The sequence below is a fragment of the Gossypium hirsutum genome, chromosome D09, assembly GCF_007990345.1.
Source record: "Gossypium hirsutum isolate 1008001.06 chromosome D09, Gossypium_hirsutum_v2.1, whole genome shotgun sequence".
Lineage (NCBI taxonomy): Eukaryota > Viridiplantae > Streptophyta > Magnoliopsida > Malvales > Malvaceae > Gossypium > Gossypium hirsutum.
The window spans coordinates 956,929-970,435 of NC_053445.1; the positions used below are offsets into that span (position 1 = coordinate 956,929).

The window sequence follows — 13,507 nt, forward strand, 5'->3', positions numbered from 1 at the left end:
GAAGAAGTAGTGACGGTTTGGTGTTTGAGAAAATATGATATCTTTCATCTTTTCTCCACTTTTCTACACCATTCCACTAAAATATCTCATATTTTTAATTAAAATGGTCAAATTGTTACTAAGTCCTTAAGTCATCCATCTTTTTACGTTTACCATCATCATTACACCTAATAAATATCCACTTGGCTAATTACCACTTTGTCCTTCCTCATCTTTCATATTTCCTAGTATGACTCATACAACACTTTGGTTAAATTTCTTTTTAATCCTTCATTCCTTTCCTCTACTATTATATATCTCCTAACTTAATATTTTTCCTAATTTGGCCACAACAATTTTTTTATTCTTTCAACTAAATCAATGTATCTATTTTAAAATTTCCTATCTAAAGAGTTTTTTTTTAATTTCTTATTGGATCTATGTACTTCCTAATTTAATACTCAAAATTCCTATTTATTATATTTCAAAAATTTTATACAAATTCTTGACCCGATCCATCACTATACTTAACCCCGAGTTAAAACGCGGATGTTACAAGAAGCATCATTTTGGATGGAGATATTAGCCTAAGACTTAGTTTAGCATTACTTTTCAAAAGTTAAAATTTTTTGCTTTTGCTTTTGACTTAAAAAGTGTTTTTGCAAAGCATTTTTTGTCTCAAAAGTGCAAAAACACTTTTGAAAAGCTCAAAAAGCATATTGTCTAGCAATATTTTTATCTTAACAGTCTCAAAAATACTTCATAGATGTAATACTAATCTGACTCTAAATGTATTTGCTCACTTCATAACTTCAATTTTCCATCCCAACCTCCTTCCACATACTATTTTTCCCATACTTATAGTTCAAGCGTCTCTTGGAGCTTGAATCCATTTCAAAGTGTTGGATAGTGACGAGAATTGATGGTTCTTACAATGGGTATCATGCAATGATGAGATTAAGTGGTTTTTAGGTTATCGAAATAATAAAAATGAAAAATTACTTAATATCCATCTAACATCTAACACTACAAACTTGAATTTTGTTGATAAATGGACATTTGAAGACACTGACACAGTTTTTCCATAAAAATATAATATAATCATGGTTTAGCAGCTGAAGAAAAGTGCAATTTTTCATCCAAGCCCAATGAAAACTTATTTCATTTATTTAATGGAAAATTGATAACCCTATAAAAAAATTTTATATAAAGCTTTTTACAAGTCGATTTTATATATTATATATCACATTTCAATTTGATACAATTATATACATTAAAATTAAATTGTTTTCATAGGTGTATGTAAAATTTTAAATTTGATTTAAGTGTGTACATATTTATTTAATATTATATTAATATAATTATTTTTTATATAATATATCAAAATAAACTAATTTTGTAAAAGTTGGATCAAATTAAAATTATAAAAAAAGAAAGATGAATTTCATTTAGTATTTATCTTTCTTTCGAAGTTATTAGATTTTATTATGAATGAGAAATATCTGAGACTGATATTTGTATCTCATTTGTTAGATATTTGAATGAACGATGTCCCATCACCCAAAACAAAATATCTTTTTTCACTCAGATATTTGATTACTCACAGCTTAAAAATCTTCAACATTTGTAGAGAAGCTGCAAAGCCATATCCCTTCCATCTTTGAAAACAAGAAACGACAATGGAAAGCGAAACAGCAAGACGCAGAATCAGCAACATTGCATCCCATTTTTCACCCTGTGATGATACTTTATCTGTTTCTCACCTTCTTCCCATGGTACTCTTTTTCATTTCCCAGTTATTGTCATCTCTGCATGTTTTTACTCCTTTTCCTATACTGAATAGGGTTTAATATGTTACTTCTTCTTTTACAAGAACTAAACATGGTTCTTAGATGAAACTTGGTTGTAAGGCTCTACCTTGTGATGAATTTAGAGTTGACTTGATTCATATTTATTTCATCTTGGAAATATTTGAGACAGAAACCTTCATGCTTTTCCTATAGAAAAAGGGGGGGGGTTATATGATTTCTGATTAATTTTGCATCTCTTTCCTTTCTTGCTGTTGAATGGTGTTACAAAGTTAATTGAATTTTGCTGGGTACAGAACTGTAGTGGGAGATGTGATAATAGAATGTACTTTGCACGTCAAGGTTCAGCATTTCAAGCTTGCTTCATGAGACAAGTTTCAAGACCAGAGGTACTCACCTTTACCTTTGCAATAAATTGCTCTTTCTGTAATTTAGCTGCAACTCACTCAACCATTCTATGTTGGTTTGCCCCCAGAGAACTGCTCCTCAGTGTTTTGCACCTCCCAAATCCGTTTCCACTCCATTGGAGAGTTCTAATGCTATTGAAGCACCATTATTTTCTAGACCTACAATGATGGATTCAAACTTGTCAAATTTATCAAAAATAGAACCTCTGGGACTAGATTGGAGATTATCCATGCCTGACCCTCCTAAGTTTGCTAGACCAAATAAAAATACAAGTGATAAGATGCCATTGCAATCTAAGAAGAATACATGTTGGTCCATATCTAATGGTAAGTCAATTTAGTTCCTGAACAAGATGTATTTGTTTCTATGCATTTAGTCTTACCTTGTTGATTTCAGTTTATAGTTCTTACATGTCAAGTTCCCAAAAATAAGCAAATTGTCTAGGCTAGATGGATTTCACAACGATAAAAGTACCTTTTCAGTTAAAAATTTCATCTATTTGTAGAAATGGATGGAAATTTTAACAGAAGAATCAGTTTGCTTTTTGATCTAATGTAGAGGGACTAATTTGCTCATTTTTTGAGTAAAGGGGGCAAAATGTAATCTGAGGATAATATCTCTTCCATTCCTCAAAGCTGAATTGCTCATGGCCTGTTGTTAATGGTCCGTTGGGCAAGTCTTTTCTGATGACTGGCATCACGAACTTTTTCTTTAGATCCGCTCCTTGGATTTGCTGGATCTTCATTATTGTCTGGGCCTCTAACTTGGTTTGGGCTTCCTTGACAATTTCTTTGGGCTGGTCTTTGATCAGCTCCTTTTCTTTCTCTGGGAATACTCCTGCTTTTGGTCCAGTAAGTACCACGTACCACTTTTCTTTGGGCTTGGGCTCTTCTGGTCTCAGGCTTATTTCTTTCAGAGTTTGCTTCTGTTTTTCTTGCTCCAATAGAATGTTCTTGAAGCTTTGTTTTGCTGCTGCTGCTTCTGGTTCTGCTGCTACTTGGTTGTTGCTGCTTGATCCTTCAGCTGGTTGGAGTTTTTTAAGCTCCTCTTGGATCTTCCTCAGCTCCTCTTGTAGCTCCAGTTCCTTGATCTTCAGCTCGTAGTATTTCTTCATTGTACCTAAACCTGCACTTCCGCGAGTTCTCTGGTCAATGTGTCTGCTAGATGGTTATCCTCTCCTTTGATGTGTTCAATGGTGAACTTATAATAGTTGAACCATTGTTGCCATCTCAAAAGCCTTCCTTGCTTGTAATCTCCTTGGATGTTGTTCCTTATGAATGGTCCAAATTGTTTGTTGTCAGTTCTAACAACGAACTCTTTGGGTAATAGATATATCCTGAATTTTGAAATAGCTTTCTTTACAGCAAGCCATTCTTTTTCATTACTATGATAATTTAATTCTGCTCCTGTAAATGTACCAGAGGTATATCTACAAAGCTTTTCTTCATTATCTTGTTTTTTAGCTTTTAAGACTCCTGCCCAATATTCTTGGCTGGCGTCTGTTTCTAAAAGCATTAGATCTTCCTCTTGGGGTTGATAAAGTGTTGGAAAATCTTTTAGCTTATTTTTTATCTTTCTTATATATTTTGTATCGTCCTCAGACCATACCCATATATAATCCTTTTTTAGCTTCTTTTGTAAAGGCTTTCTTATTTCTCCTACTACCATTTCACAATCTAATGAGTGGTTGAATACTTAGCGATGCAATATTCGATCTGAAAAGGAGTGCACCTAGGTGCAAATTGCAGTAGCATGATTTACTTTTAATGACATAAATTGTTATAAAGAAAAGTCAACCATCATCCTTTCTTAGAATGAGAAACATAATATCTTCTTGCCAATATTCGATGGTGAATGAGAATCTGATCTAATTTTTTTATATTTCATGCAGGCACTAAATGGTCCCCTAAGATGGATGTTGCAGAATCTGGACACAATTATATTATGATGGTTGAAGTTCCAGGTGTCAGCATTGGTGACATTAGAGTGGAGGTTGATGACCAAAAGTAAGGCTAATCTATTCTTACACTAAGCTCTTCCCATTTCATATATGTGTTGAGTCATAAATAGGATACAAATAGTAGTTGAAATGCAATGTTACCATCACTATTTTTGCGGTAAAAGTATCATGAAGGTTCTTGTATTAAAAGTTAGATTGCATTTTGCCTTTTTTACACAAAAAATGAGTAAACTAATCCCTGTACGTTAGATCAAAGAGCAAACTAGTCCTTTCTATTAAAAATTTCATTCATTTCTACTATTAAAAACTGACGTGGCTGATGAAATAGCTAGATAGTTACACCTGATGTGTCACGTGTACCTCATGTTGACATATAGAGACTAGTTTTTAACAGTAAAAAATAGATGAAATTTTTAATAGAAGAATTAGTTTACTCTTTATTCTAATGTACAGGGACTAATTTGTCTATTTTTTAAGTAGAGGGGACAAAATGCAATCTGATTTCTAATACAAAGATTAATATTTGTTGCAAGTGACTGCAATTACCCGCAGTGAACGCAATTGATCTTCACATTTGATGTGATAAGAATTTTGTTTCCCAACAGTTTAACGGTGAGGGGTAAACGGTCTAGCCATTGTTGGAAACTAGCTGCTGATTGCTCTGATGGCTCAATCTCTGCATATCACAAAAGGGAGATATCACAAGGGCCTTACCAGGTTGTGTGGCCACTTCCTGCTAATGTAAACAGGGACAGTGTCTCAGCTGAGTTTCTGTAAGTTCTAAGCATCATATATCTTGATTTCTTCTCTGAGTTTTTACTTTTGCTTTTGAATGTCATCTTAACATTTTCGTCAAACAAAAAGTAACATTTCTTCCTGAGTTATAGCATCTTCACATCTGTTAGAACTTAGGTAATCTACACTCTTAGTGACTCTAAATAGGGGTCAGTTCTTATTTTAGTTACCTCCATTTTTTTTAATTTGGTCACCCAAGAAAAGAAATTGGTCACTCCTCTGTTAAATGGCAACAGATGCTGACTGTGCATTTTCACGTTAGTGACTCTAAAATTAGGGTAAACTACCCATTAGTTACTCGAAATAAAAGTCGTTCTTAGTTTGATCACTTCAAAACTATATGTGAAAATGCACCGTTAATTTTTCCGTTACCAGTAAATGGAGGAGTAACCAAATTAACAAAAAAAAAAGTTTGAAATGACTAAAATACAAACGACCACTATTTAAAGTGACTAATGGAAGGAATGAAGTACATACAGCTGCACAAAGTTAAAACAGTTTATACTCATGTTGATGGCTCCATTGATTCTAATGATGCAGAGATGGATTTTTACGTATTGTTATTCCTAAACTTTGAGATCAAACTGGTGGTGGAAGCATTCATGCACATATATGAAGACAAACTTATGTACTATCCATTTATGTTCAATGCCTACTCTCAGTATCTGTTGCTGTTATTAAATTGTTAGCAAGGACTTTGTAAATCCGTACTAAAATAATATAGTTCATACGAATTTTGTGAATTTAGAACAAAATTACAAATTCGGAAATTGTTGGATTAGTTCAAAAAGCTATCTTCATTCGATTCCCTTAAGAGCATACATGTCAATATCAATGCTATATAGGTGCTACTTCAAACACATTTAGTATCCGATTTACCTTTATTAATAAATTCAACAAGAAGACTTCTACGTAACATAAATAACAAACAACATTTGTCTAACATACATATGTTCTTATATATATATATAAACATTTGTACTGTAACACCTTTCATCCTTTCTGATATCCGGTATGAATGGTAGATGCCATTGGAATTTGTATGTTGCAAAAATCTTTTTTTTTTAAGAAAAGCAAAGAGAGAGGCCAAATTACAAAATGTGTAAATATTTAGGGTTATTTTTTTAGAATCAAGATTAATTTGACATAATTATAAATGTTGAAGGATAAAATTATTATTATGTCGATTTTAAAAGCTGTCTCTATTAGTCCGCTAGTGATAAAAAAAGATAAACTTAAACAATTGGGTGATTATTTTGTAACTTTTTATAGTTGAGTGATCAAAAAAATTTACTAATATTTGAGTGGTCATTTTATAACTTTTCATAGTTAAGGGACAAAAAAGAAATTTATTAATAGTTGGGTGAATGGTAGTGTAGTTTACCTCAAAAATAAAAAAATACTAATATAACTTGTTTTAATTACAAAATGACGTTTTCATAATTTTTCTAACCGAGTTGGTGTCCAATTGACTTGTAACACCTACTCAGTCAAAGACTTGAATAATAGTATAGATGATGCATATATTCTTTTATTTTTCTATATTGGTATATATATTAATTAAAGGGTGAGTATTTAGTAAACTGGCAATGTACTTTTTTTATTCCACAGGCAGCTTTAAAAAATTAACTTGTGTCTATTTTTTAAAAATACTTTTAATATTTTACTACATCCCTATAGGACACTTGTTAATCCTCTAATCCTACTTGTGGAGTTTGACTCCAATAAATCGAATATTTTTTTCTAAATTACATTTTTTTTAAAATTTTACAATAGTTACATATTTATGTGATAACAATAATTTTTTACATGAATATAAATATATTTGGTATATACTAATATTAATTTATATGAAATTACATTAAAATTTTGAAATAGTTACATACATAATCATTTATTTGTTAAATTAATATTGTATTTAAAAAAATCATATACCACTTTTACAATTATTATGAAGACTAAAAAATAAGCATTCATATTTATATAAATTTATTTTTAATCATTTTATTTATCAAAAAATACAGATCTTAAGAATTATTTTTAATTAATAAATGAACTTATTTTAATAGATATATATAAAACAAATTTGTGCATAACACAGGATAAGAAATTAGTTATTATATATTTGACATAAAATATGTTTTCTTAAATATCTCTTAAATTTTAATGAAACTATTTTTTAAATAAAATATCATTCTTTTTAATATTTTTATGTTAAAAAATATGGAAATGGTGTTTGAGTGCAAGGGAGTGTTGACTCCCTTACCATTAGAGCTGTTTGAGATCATTTTCATGTTTGAGATATTGACAATTTATTGAACAATGTTTATGAGTTGTGTTGAATATATGGATGGTATCTAGATATCAATGAAGATCATATCACTTGGGGAATCATATTTTGGAAATTGGACCGAATTGAATCATCCTATTTAATCCATTAGATCGTGGATATTGGATTGAGTTGAAACACTAATTGCTTAGCTATCAAGAGTCAATATTTACCTTGTGCTTATTATTTTATTGTATTCAACATATTCTATTGTTGTTTAATAGGGATTGATATAGATCTTCTTATGTTAGCAAGTCTTAGAATATTCTATATAATTGAGAAACTTGTATAGGTTATTGTACTGAAAGAATTAAGAATCCATGTGAGAAACTTTATTGTATGGGTGCATATTGATAGTAAAACATTTTATGTTGTGGTTTTACTAGCTAAATTTGTTGGGTTGGATTCAATGGTGAGAGTATAATCCTTCAAGGTTTAAAGGTGGGGAAATTATCACAAGTCTGTGATAGATTAGGATCACTTGTTCTAAGTGTTGAAGATAGTGGATATTTCTCTAGCTAAGCTCCACAAATGTAGGGAAACTGAATTGCACAAACAACTCTTATGTCTTCTATTTGTTTATTGTTTACATGCAGTGTTGAAGGAGTGCCCACTCCCTTGCCACTCCTTCCTAACTTATATGTTATATCTCAGCTGCAATGTTTTTAAAGCTTCGATTGGTATAAGAGCTTACAAGTTAAAGTAGCTAGCGGAGATCCCTAGTGTTGCTAGATTCAACCTATGGAAGATTCATCTACTTCAAACCCCTCTATGCTAGAGGTTGACAATTATACTTACTGGAAAGCACGCATGAAGGCTTATATTAAGCCCATTGATGAAAAGGCACGGTATGTTGTGCTAATTGGTTGAGAACCATCAAAAATGATACTAAGGGTGCAAAGGTTATTAAGCCAGAAGCACAATGGACCATTAAGGAAGAGAAGCTGGCAAATGCTAACTCAAAAGCCTTATATGCAATATTTTATGGAGTTGACATGCATAAGTTTAAAAGGATTGCAAAATGCAAGACTGCTAAGGTTACTTGGGATATTTAGGAGACTGCACATGAAGAAACATCCACCGTCAAGCAGTTGAAGATGAAAATGCTGACTTCGAGGTTTGAGTGTTGGATTTAGTGCTCTAAGTGTAGTATTTTCGTCTATGTACACTTGTATTTTTTCAAATAAATTGGTTTAATAAAATTATCTATAAATTACATTAATACCCTTTATATATTGTCTTCAACGATTTTTACACGCAAACCAAAATGGAAGCAAATATTGACTCATTAATTATCTAATGTTTAACTAATATTAAGCGATATTATGTGGTCAGATTGTAATACGAAAAGACAGCTTATATTAGTAGATAAACCTAAACATGTCCTTAGTCTAACCGAAAATGAGTAAACTGATTGAAAGACTAATATGACATTTATCAAGTCCAATTGAGGAGATACTTTTTCTTGAGCAACGGAGCGAATGACTCGCAAAACATAGATGTAACACCCTTTACCCAGCTCGATTGCCGGACTCGAGTAATAAGATGCTACGAAAAAATTCAATAATCGAAAAATACTTTACTAAACAAAATCTCAATAATTTATCATTAAATCATACATATTCAAACATATTAACAATTTTGAATTCTACAATGACCTAATTGTGAATTTTGGGCATGTAGTATGATTGAATTGTAAAATTTTAAAGTTTAAAGGTCAATATTGAAAATTCATAGTTGGTATCGATACCAAACCGATACTTTATTGAAAATCAATACCAAAATTCAATTTTGTTTTCTTTACAAAACAAGGGTATCGATATTTTATAAAAAGGTATCGATACTCATATATTTTATAAATTTTGATACCATCTAGATATTATGTTTGTTTAAAACTGTTCATACGATAAAATATCGATACTTGAGTTCAGAATTGATAAAAAACTCTTTTTAAAAGGTCCATATTATGCCCAAAACATACCTAAACTCAATTGATATAATTAGACATAATTAAGGACATGCAAATCATCATCTAAACATACCTATCCATAAACAACTTAATTCAAAACAACAAAATCTAAGCCAAACATATATCATTAGGATCAACCAACCTAAATAATCAACCATTAAGCCATTAAGGTACCTCAACATAAACAACTAAGCATTCAATCTCATTTATAAAACCTACACCAAAGCATTATTGTTTGTTGAGATCAAACCATCTATTATCCATCATTCTCACTACTATGCATTAACTATAAACTCACCTAGCATATTAACTCTTTAACTATTCATCCATTATGCATAACACCAAATTAATTTAGCAAGATATCTTCAAAATGACCATTCCTATCAACCACACATATATATATACATATTCAATACTTATAAACTTACAAACCCAAATACTATCAAAATACAAAAAGAGCATTACATATATATATATATAGAACAACCTAGGTACATATCAAGATCAAAAGAACACTTCAGCAACAGTTGAGTTCGGGATAGCTGTTGGATGCTGAGTTGACGATTGAACCGCTAAATACCTACCTGCGAATGGAAAAAACTAAACTGTACGCTGAGTATAACTCAGTGATATTTTCTATAATCTGAATATATAAACATAATATGAAATATTAAAATACAATATTAAAATGCAATAAAAGATATGCAAAGAAACATGTAAGTTTCATAATTTCATAATTTCATTCTTCAAAATTCATACGAGTTTTAACATTAGTCATCTCACTTTTATGTCCATACTTAATAGAAATAACTATATATTTCATTTACATATCAAAATCAATTTCACATTTCAAATAGTATTTAGTATTTCCACATTTAATCAATTTAATCCTTAACGCAAATAACCAATCCAATCACTTCAATATATCTCACCAAATCAATTTTGAAGTTTACCTTATAACTTACCATACAATGCATTGTACAAATGTAATAATCAAAATAGTTTGGATTATAGAAACACAAACTATAAACTCCTAGCTATTCGTCAACGACCTTGTCTTTTCCCTTCTTTTTCGAGGAATCTAGGTCGACGTTAGCTACGGAATAAAATAAACAACACATTTCCTCAATACACAAACAATTCACCCTCAATCGCTAATTTATACAACCTTTACATTTTATTCAATTTAGTCCCTAAATTCGGGACTAACATAGCTTCTAAATTAAACCCCAAATTTTTATACCAATTTCACTCTAAGCCTAATTTAACTCCCTATTTCTCATTTCTACCCAAAATTTTGAAATTTTTCACAATTTGGTCTCTAATACTCAAAATCAACAATTTACTTTATAATTTAGTCATTTTTAACTATAAACTTAATATTTATCAATTTAAGCCCTAGAACTTCAATTAGTCACCAATGACAATATTCACAAAATTTAATAGTATCGAGAAATACTATATGAGTCAGCTAACTTAAGCTATTGAAATTTCAAAAATATAAAAATTATAAAAACATAGAATAAATTAACTAACCAATTGAAGTTTGAAATGTTTAAAACCCTTAGCCGAATATTTCTTCTCCTTTTTAAGGTTCGACTTGCATGAAGAAAGAATGAAAATTGTTTTCATTCTCTTCCCACTAACTATGTTTTCTAATAATGTTATTATTTTATCAATTATATATTATAATATATTTATTAATTAAATTTTATAACATAAAACATTATGAAACCCCCACCACCGTCCACTATAATTATAAAGAGGTGGAATTACTACTTTAGTCCTTATTCCATTTCTAATTAATAAAAATACATAGTAAGTGAACTTTCACTACTTTTACAATTTAGCCTCTAAACCTTAATTAAGCTCTAATTCGATAAAATTACCCGACCGAAATTCAATTCACTTCTAATATTACTCTGTAAATATTTAATAAAAAATTTACAGGTCCGATTTACAAAAACAAGGTCCTGATACCTCAATTTCTAAAACCACTGACTTTAGAACCGATACACTTGTACTTTTTCTAATTTTCCAAATAACCAAAATTATTAGACCAAGCTTTAGTTTAATACTATAATACCTTCGAAAATATTAATAAATAATATTTACTGATTTTATCATCAGAAAACATAATTCCGAACCACCATTTCCAATATCACTGACTTTCAGGTCGTTACAATAGAAACATAGATGTGACTGATTGGACTAACAGCACATCGGATAGGACCCAAGTAGAATAGATCTTGAATCTATTTATGGATTGATTCACTTGTGGCGTTCATAGTGTGACATGCATTAATCCTGAGTAGTTGATGGACTATGTACGTGTGACTCGTATACTTTGATGTAAGTAAAAGCCTAAGTTCAAATAAATAAAGAACTGAAAGTTGGTGCGTTGGGTATACAAATTCTACATTATGTAGCATCATCCACAACAGTAGAAATCATAGCCTAAGAAATAGGTAAATTATAACCTCTCATTGGAATTACATGGTAGATGAAAAGTAAATGTGATCACGGGTCGTTTGTCTTTGTGATAAATGACTTAATTATTATTTTGATAGTGATTGACTTTTTATAAAGGAATATGTAATGGTTACCATAAGATAAAATAGGATTATATTGGGAGAACGAATTTATCCCAATGAAGATACTACAGTGAAATGACTTCATGACAAAATGAGTTTATAATTAATAAGAGAAAAGCTAAAACTTAATTATAAATCATTTTAGCCCTAATTATATAGATCCAATCAATCCCTCAGCTAGCTTGTTGAAACTAGAAATGAATTGCATAAAGAATCAAATGAACAAAATTATTTAATTAGAGTTTTATTGAGAAAATTATTTAATTGTAAAATTAATTAATTTAAATTAATTTAATAAATAATTTTTATTTTGAGAACTAGAAAAACATGTATTGTGTTGGATTAAATTATAAAGTACTAGATTAGAAGTTCATGAAGCATATATAATATGACTCAATACAAGAGAGACCCAAAATTCCTCATAATACATATGAGGGGCGATAACCCTAGTATATTTACCTAGGGTGTGCCGCCCCTCTCTCCTAGTAAAACTAGGGGACCAGTTTTTCTATCAGGTAAATACTATTTGTATTCTACTAATTCAACCAAGATTCTTTTATCTCTCCCTATAAATAGATGGCAGTGGTAGGGCTAAATATAACAAAACTTTGAGATATTTTTATTTTGCCCGAAAATAGTGTGAATTTATTTTCTAAGTATAAATTCTATTTTTTTAGGAATAACAATTCTAAATGTTTCTATTAACAGAGAGATTTACTTTCCTACTGAAAGTAAAAAATTAGTTTCGGTTCTGTGTTTGATTTGTGATTTCCTTTCCCACACTCAAAGCGGTTCGTGGTACAAGAATAGCATAAAAGGTCGTTCAGTTAAAATTCAGGAACGTCTAAGATCCGTTTTGCACAAAATACAGGTACTTTTCAGGAAAAGTTTATTGTTATAAATATCACAAACTGGCTCGACTTTCAAATTTTAATTTTTTGCTGTTACAAAAAATCATTTTTAAATCAAATTTTTTTCCAATATTAAGAACCTAAGGATGCAAGAACAAAAATAATTGGAGATTTTTATGCCAAGTTGTTTGACTTATCAAATTAGGCTCTTGCCTTAGGTGAAGAGTATTCTAATCCCAAACTAGTTAGGAAGGTACTAAAATGTTAGGCAAATAGGGACAAGTATGTGAAAGCAACACTCACTTATCACAAGAAAACAAACATTTGAAGGATGAATGTGTTGATTAAACAAGTTGTTGCTAACGAGGCTCTTCTTAAAGAGGAACTGGATAATCTTGTGAGAAAAGGATCTTGCAGAGACCAAGCTTATCCTTAAAAGGTTCACTACTAGTAACAACAAACTTGATGAGATTTTAGTAGCAATAAGAAGAGATCCAAGCATAGAAGGTCTAGGCTTTGTTGATAAAAGAAATCTATAATGGAAAGCCTCGCAATTTTTGTTAAAGCTTCTCAATCAAAGGAAAATGGTGAAAGTTCTAAGCCAATATTACTCAAGCCATTCAAGAAGAATGTGTAATACTCAAAATATTGGTTTTTGAGAAAAGATAAATATTTCAAAATTGAAATAAGTATTTAGAGAGAAAGTATGAATAATGAAATTCGATAAGGATTAAATTGTGAATTTTTGAAAGTTAGAGGATTAAAATTATAAATTTATCATTTTAGGAAAAAGACAAATTTAACAAATATTTTT

General features: G+C 30.3%; 1 protein-coding gene across 1 annotated transcript; it reads left to right on the plus strand.

Moving 5' to 3' along the window:
* The first annotated feature begins 1,057 nt into the window (after window positions 1-1,057).
* On the plus strand, window positions 1,058-5,693 carry LOC107931307 (uncharacterized). Its single transcript, XM_016863166.2, has 6 exons — window positions 1,058-1,754; window positions 2,084-2,176; window positions 2,263-2,521; window positions 4,087-4,201; window positions 4,761-4,928; window positions 5,491-5,693. The coding sequence occupies exons 1-6, from the start codon at window positions 1,659-1,661 to the stop codon at window positions 5,525-5,527; spliced, it is 768 nt and encodes a 255-aa protein (XP_016718655.1). The 5' UTR covers window positions 1,058-1,658; the 3' UTR covers window positions 5,528-5,693.
* The last annotated feature ends 7,814 nt before the right edge of the window (window positions 5,694-13,507 follow it).

What these genes read in the sequence shown, in the direction of transcription:
- LOC107931307 (XM_016863166.2), top strand. Translation starts at nt 1,659, where the DNA reads ATGGAAAGCGAAACAGCAAGACGCAGAATCAGCAACATTGCATCCCAT. An exon ending in GACAAGTTTCAAGACCAGAG is followed by an intron (nt 2,177 to 2,262) that starts GTACTCACCTTT and finishes GTTTGCCCCCAG; the next exon opens with AGAACTGCTCCTCAGTGTTT. An exon ending in AGTGTCTCAGCTGAGTTTCT is followed by an intron (nt 4,929 to 5,490) that starts GTAAGTTCTAAG and finishes CTAATGATGCAG; the next exon opens with AGATGGATTTTTACGTATTG.